Source organism: Coenobita brevimanus, chromosome 83 (assembly GCF_032717465.1).
Source record: "Coenobita brevimanus isolate Jiangsu-jjx chromosome 83, ASM3271746v2, whole genome shotgun sequence".
Taxonomy (NCBI): domain Eukaryota; kingdom Metazoa; phylum Arthropoda; class Malacostraca; order Decapoda; family Coenobitidae; genus Coenobita; species Coenobita brevimanus.
Window position 1 is genome coordinate 14583812 of NC_137036.1, and position 7500 is coordinate 14591311.

General features: G+C 44.0%; 1 protein-coding gene across 1 annotated transcript in view; it reads left to right on the top strand.

Annotated features, from left to right (window-relative positions):
- Positions 1-7500, top strand: part of LOC145409941 (uncharacterized) — a 217554-nt gene that overhangs the window by 32611 nt on the left and 177443 nt on the right. The window contains exons 4-9 of the mRNA XM_080280201.1: positions 1-123; positions 182-360; positions 507-884; positions 929-1103; positions 6255-6604; positions 6849-6961. The exon at positions 1-123 is cut by the window's left edge and continues 31 nt beyond it. Coding sequence (XP_080136327.1) covers positions 1-123; positions 182-360; positions 507-884; positions 929-1103; positions 6255-6604; positions 6849-6961 — 1318 coding nt within the window. The remainder of the gene's footprint in view (positions 124-181; positions 361-506; positions 885-928; positions 1104-6254; positions 6605-6848; positions 6962-7500) is intronic.

Consider the following 7500-nt stretch of genomic DNA (forward strand, 5'->3'; position numbering starts at 1 on the left):
AACAATATTAGGTACCTGGTGAACAATATCAGGTACCTGGTGAACAATATCAGGTACCTGGTGAACAATAATAGGTACCTGGTGAACAATATCAGGTACCTGGTGAACAATATCAGGTACCTGGTGAACAGTTTATCAGGTACCTGGTGAACAATATCAGGTACCTGGTGAACAATATCAGGTACCTGGTGAACAGTTCAATAGGTACCTGGTGAACAATATCAGGTACCTGGTGAACAATATTAGGTACCTGGTGAACAATATCAGGTACCTGGTGAACAATATCAGGTACCTGGTGAACAATATCAGGTACCTGGTGAACAATATCAAGTGCCTGGTGAACAGTTTAATAGGTACCTGGTGAACAGTTTAATAGGTACTTGGTGAACAATATTAGGTACCTGGTGAACAATATCAGGTACCTGGTGAACAATATCAAGTGCCTGGTGAACAGTTTAATAGGTACCTGGTGAACAGTTTAATAGGTACTTGGTGAACAATATTAGGTACCTGGTGAACAATATTAGGTACCTGGTGAACAATATCAGGTACCTGGTGAACAATATTAGGTACCTGGTGAACAATATCAGGTACCTGGTGAACAATATTAGGTACCTGGTGAACAATATTAGGTACCTGGTGAACAATAATAGGTACCTGGTGAACAATATCAGGTACCTGGTGAACAATATCAGGTACCTGGTGAACAATATCAGGTACCTGGTGAACAATATCAGGTACCTGGTGAACAATATCAGGTACCTGGTGAACAATATCAGGTACCTGGTGAACAATATTAGGCACCTGGTGAACAATATTAGGTACCTGGTGAACAATATTAGGTACCTGGTGAACAATATCAGGTACCTGGTGAACAATATCAGGTACCTGGTGAACAATATTAGGTACCCGGTGAACAGTTTAACAGGTACCTGGTGAACAATATCAAGTACCTGGTGAACAATATCAGGTACCTGGTGAACAATATCAGGTACCTGGTGAACAATATCAGGTACCTGGTGAACAATATTAGGTACCTGGTGAACAATATTAGGCACCTGGTGAACAATATCAGGTACCTGGTGAAGAATATCAGGTACCTGGTGAACAGTTTAATCATAGGTACCTGGTGAACAGTTTATCAGGTACCTGGAGAACAGTTTAATCATAGGTACCTGGTGAACAGTTTAATCATAGGTACCTGGTGAACAGTTATCAGGTACCTGGAGAACAATTTTGTGCTTTGAAATTACCCGTAAGTAAGGACGATAAGATGCCATTACCCAAACTCTGTGAAAAAATGAACAGCTTTCAATATTGTACTGTTCTTATTTACGCCTAAGTCGAAAAATTTAAATGTTTAGTAAATATTTGATGTTATGGTAAAGATATTCGCACACGATTTTTTCCTACTTCAAAAGGGCTTTGTGTTAATACTAGGACTATTGTAATTGTTGATATTTTAAAAGTGGATGTGATAGGAAGCGTTAGGAGAAACACACTGAGGTGGTTTGGCCATGCGGAGAGGATGGAGAGTGAGAGACTGACGCGGAGTGTGTATGTGAGTGAGGTGTATGTGGAGTTACATGGAGAGACAGACTGACAAATGAGGAAGTGAAGGAGCGTTGTGGTGTGGATGTGGATGTGATGGGAAGCGTTAGGAGAAACACACTGAGGTGGTTTGGCCATGTGGAGAGGATGGAGAGTGAGAGACTGACGCGGAGTGTGTATGTGAGTGAGGTGTATGTGGAGTTACATGGAGAGACAGACTGACAAATGAGGAAGTGAAGGAGCGTTGTGGTGTGGATGTGGATGTGATAGGAAGCGTTAGGAGAAACACACTGAGGTGGTTTGGCCATGTGGAGAGGATGGAGAGTGAGAGACTGACGCGGAGTGTGTATGTGAGTGAGGTGTATGTGGAGTTACATGGAGAGACAGACTGACAAATGAGGAAGTGAAGGATCGTTGTGGTGTGGATGTGGATGTGATAGGAAGCGTTAGGAGAAACACACTGAGGTGGTTTGGCCATGCGGAGAGGATGGAGAGTGAGAGACTGACAAGGAGAGTGTATGTGAGTGAGGTGGAGGGGGGAAGAGGGAGGGGGAGGCCAAGGATGAGATGGGGGGATGGAATGGAAAGGTATATGAGAGAGGGGGGCGTGAGCTGGGAGCAGGGCAATGAAATGGCGGGGCACAAGGCGACATGGAGACGAGTTGTTTGTGGCCACCCCTTACGGGATTAAGGCGTCTGGCAATAGACAGATAGACACAGATATTTTAAACTTCCTTGTGGTCCAGAGCTCTCAGGCAGCCATTTAAATCCATTCTTTTACGTGGAGAAATAAGTGAAGGGAAGGGAAGGGCCGAATGAATAGGGTCAGAATGGATTTAGAAACGTTACATTGCCTTTTTTTTTATGCAGGGAAGGAGGAACCAAAGGCTGAGCCCTCAAAACGTTCCTTTCAAGAAAAAAAAACAAAAACAAACATAAAAGAGAGCCAAATTCAAGATCCGTTCATTTCGAGATGCCTGGCCACATTGCATTTAAAAGACTGGAGGTCAAAGAAAGAGGGAAACAGAGACAAAAGACAGTTCCAGAGTTGACCTGTTGCCTAAAAAATCTCGTCAGTACACTCCTTTTCCTTTAACCTGGCCTAAAACGGGAGAGGAAATTGGAGAGAAACTAGTAAGGTGAGAGGAATGGAAGGAAGGGGTAGGGATGGATTCTTATATGATACTTTCCTTCCTTTCACTCCTTCATATACTCCTTTCACATTAAATTGGCCCAGAATAGGAGAATTTATTGGAGGACTTGTTAAACGAAGCAAAAGAAGGGAATGAATGGAGAGACGAGGATATGGCGGTGAAAAGGATTTGAACTGAATTGAATTGAAATAATTAGATTGGTTCAATTGCTCCTTCTGACGACTTTATAAACCCCTTTCACTTCAACTTGGCTCAAAATACGATAAATTGGAGATATTAAACAGAGAGAGAGAGAGAGAGAGAGAGAGAGAGAGAGAGAGAGAGAGAGAGAGAGAGAGAAAGTGGAGGGAAGAGAAACAAGAGGTAAGAATGGATTTAGACACGTTCAGTTCCTCCCTCTAACCACCTCATATACTCCTTTCACTTCAACTTGGCCCAAAATACGATGAATTGGAGATATTAAACAGAGAGAGAGAGAGAGAGAGAGAGAGAGAGAGAGAGAGAGAGAGAGAGAGAGAGAGAGAGAAAGTGGAGGGAAGAGAAACAAGAGGTAAGAATGGATTTAGACACGTTCAGTTCCTCCCTCTAACCACCTCATATACTCCTTTCACTTCAACTTGGCCCAAAATACGATGAATTGGAGATATTAAACAGAGAGAGAGAGAGAGAGAGAGAGAGAGAGAGAGAGAGAGAGAGAGAGAGAGAGAGATGGAGGGAAGAGAAGGGAAGAGAAACAAGAGGTAAGAATGGCTTTAGGCACGTTCAGTTCCTCCCTCTAAGCACTTCATATACTCCTTTCACAGTAAATTGGCCCAGTAGAGGAGAATGAATTGGTACCATTGTGTTTTGGGGCGAGGGGAGGGGGGCGAAAACAAATGGAGGCAAGGGAAGGGCGGAGAACAGACCTGGAAACGTGGAATGGATTTAGACCGTTTACATACCCTGACCTCTCCACTACCAAAAAAAGCAAAAAAACAAAAATGATATGGAGACCTGAATAAAACCCTATAGCGATAAAAGAAATAAAAACGAATAAAAACGAAAGAATGAAACACGAAGAAAAGACAAAGGTGACCAGTGATAGCCGCACCCACCCGTGAAATGCAGAGAGAAATATTTATAACTAACTGCCAAAACAAACACAGGGACCTGAATAAAACTGCTTAGTGGTAGAAAAACAAAAGACAAAGGAGACATTTGATAGCCGCACTCCCTCCAGCAATATCATGAGGGGAAAGAAATGTGATCTCCAGTCTTTCAAACGCAGCTGTGTGTCCAGGCATCTCGAAATGAGTGGATCTTGCATTTGGCTCTCTTTTGTATTGTTTTTGCTTTCTGTCTTGGATGGAACGTTTTGCGGGCTCAGCCTTGGGTTCCTTCTTCCCCGCATTAAAAAAGAAATCAAGTATCTATGCACCACTAAACCCTGCCTCGGATGGAAATTAACCACTGTCCAAAAGTAAGGGAAGGGAGTAGCCTTTGAGAGTCCCATCCTGCCTAAAACCTGGTCTGAGTGAAGGTGTACCTCTATGAATAATTTTGTGTTTCTTGGTACAAAATAAACACGAAAAAAAACAAAAAACAGAGTGTCTCAAAGATTATATGTATATGAGATCTTGCAAATCTATATATCCTTAAATATATACACGGCGACCCCCCCGCCCACCACTTGTGTTGCCGTATCCTTGTGCCTTCCAGGACCCAGCAGGGGGGAGAGGCAGCCACTGAGAGAGAGAAAGAGTCAGACTTTCTCCTTTGATTCATTTCCCGAATCATATCAAAGGGACTTCCCCAGTATTGCCATTGGTAGGAGATGAGGTTACGATTGAGAGAGAGAGAGAGAGAGAGAGAGAGAGAGAGAGAGAGAAACGATAGGCAGATAGACAGACAGACAGATATCCAATTCTCTCTCTCTCTCTCTCTCACACACACACACACACACACACACGCACACACACACACACACACACACACAATTCTTATAATGCTGTAAACTTTGATGGAATTTTGAGAGAGAGAGAGAGAGAGAGAGAGAGAGAGAGAGAGAGAGAGAGAGAGAGAGAGAGAGCCTTACTGAACACCAACGTTAAATATTGTCCAGGTGTGGCAGGTTAACACGGCCTCCAGCCCTTGTTCGATTCGTATTTTAAAAGAAACACATTGAGGGAGGATGTGGTCGGGTGGGAAGGGTCGTGTACCGGGGGTCGTGGAGCTGCGGGTTCGATCCTAGCTCTTATAGGGAAGAATTTGAGGTCTTGAGAAGAGTTTGAGGGCACGTAGGGACCCTCATCATCCACTCACTTGATGTAGTGCTGCCACAGATGATTCTACATTGAGAGACGAGCCAAAAGGTTTAGTGGAACTCATTGAAATCACTTACGTTGGGTGGTAACCATATCACCAAATGAACCCTGGTGGTGTAGTGGGTTAAGGCGCTCTGTGGGTGTCACTGAGGCTTAAAACTCCCGTAATGCCATTCAGGGGCGGGGGAGGCTGGTCACCCCTGCTTAAATATCAGACTTGAGTAGCCTAGCCCCGGGCCCCTACACTCCTGATGAAGCAAAAAGAGAAACAGAAAGAAAAAAAAGATTGGAAGACTGACGGATAGATTTAATAGCACCCTGTTTACCGTTTAATATTTATGGTACTGTTTACTGTTTAAGATTTACTGTTGACTGAGAGAGAGAGAGAGAGAGAGAGAGAGAGAGAGAGAGAGAGAGAGAGAGAGAGAGAGAGAGAGAGAGAGAGAGAGAGAAATACACACGAAGCCTTGACAAATGAAAAAGAAAATGGCTGAGAGAGAGAGAGAGAGAGAGAGAGAGAGAGAGAGAGAGAGAGAGAGAGAGAGAGAAAGAGAGAGAGAGAGAGAGGCCTGCAGTCCACCGGGTTCACGAGAGAAAACAATAAAACACGACAGCTCATTTCACACGCACACACACACACACACACACACACACACACACACACACACACACACACACACACACACTGTCACGGGAAAAACAGAACAGTATTGACGTTTCCAGGTTAACAGTTATTCTCTCTCTCTCTCTCTCTCTCTCTCTCTCTCTCTCTCTCTCCAGTAGCAGATATTTCTGTGATTTTTCTAACTTTAACACCAAGGAGAGAGAGAGAGAGAGAGAGAGAGAGAGAGAGAGAGAGAGAGAGAGAGAGAGAGAGAGAGAGAGAGGGCTGAGAAAAGGCTGATAGTCGAGGTATGAATGGATGTACAGACGAAGAAGAAGACGGAAGAAGAGCAGGAGGAGGAGGAGGAGGAGGAGGAGGAGGGTAAAGGAAGTGTCAGGGAGTATAAGGTATGAGGAGCAGTGTGTATTAGGTGGCTACTATTTCCTCAACCTCCTTTGAAAGCTTGTTTACACCACCGAACACCCGTCAGCGTAAGTAAACCTGGCCTTAAAGCTGAACAGACCAATCCACACACCTCCACAGCAAATATATACACCACAGCATATCTATACACCTCCACAGCAAATCTACACACCTCCACAGCAAATCTACACACCACAGCATATCTATACACCTCCACAGCAAATCTACACACCTCCACAGCAAATCTATACACCACAGCAAATCTATACACCTCCACAGCAAATCTACACACCTCCACAGCAAATCTACACACCTCCACAGCAAATCTACACACCTCCACAGCAAATCTATACACCTCCACAGCAAATCTATACACCACAGCAAATCTATACACCACAGCAAATCTATACACCACAGCAAATCTACACACCTCCACAGCAAATCTACACACCTCCACAGCAAATCTATACACCTCCACAGCAAATCTATACACCTGCACAGCAAATCTATACACCTCCACAGCAAATCTACACACCTCCACAGCAAATCTACACACCTCCACACCCACGGTAGAACTGAGCCCTCCAAGACACAGCAATATAACTACACTCTGCTGTGAATTTGTACAGCAATAACAGCGGTACTCTATGCAAGACAGCTACACGTTGGAGATAAGAGACAGGGACAGCAGCAGGAGACGACTGAGATACCGCGAACTCCGACTGACAGCCAAACAGCAGCTAGGGATTCGAAGGAACGTAAACAGAGCTGGGATGAAATGTGTTACTGATTCTTGATTTTCAACGCCTTCAGATTCTTTGAGAGGGAAGCCTTCACGTGGTGGCACCCATTTTACCAGGCTTCAATGGGCCCACACGCAGTTGCTTACCTGTGCTCTACGGGTCTGTTCGGCCAGACGGAAGTGGGTAAAACAAAAGCAATAATCAGCGTCCCTCAACTCTCTTAACTTAGATATAATATTCTGTCTACTAATTTACGAACTGAGTCATTAAGGACTAATCTTAAGCCTGATAAGAGATGGGTATTGTAATCTCTGCTTCTGTCTACCTATTGCCAGGTGCCTCAATCCCGTAAGTGGTGGCCACAAACAAATCGCCTCCACGTCGCCCTGTCCCATGTCTGCTTGAGTGATGATATTAAATGGGGGATTTATTAATATGAAGTGACTGTTACGTGTGTGGATTATAATATTCAATAAGGATTTTGCTATACCCTTTTAAATTCAACCTGATCTAAAATTGTAGAAGGGATTAACTCGGATATGATGCTAGTCACGAAGAAGTGCTATGGGGAGGATGTAGAGCCGTGGTATTGCCTAGAAATGGGGTTAATATGCTATATAAGGACGAAAATCTGGACCAAGCAAAAGAGAGTACCGTGCTAATAGAATATGATGCTAGTCACGAGGAAGTGCTATGGAAGGGATGTAGAGCCGTGAAATAAG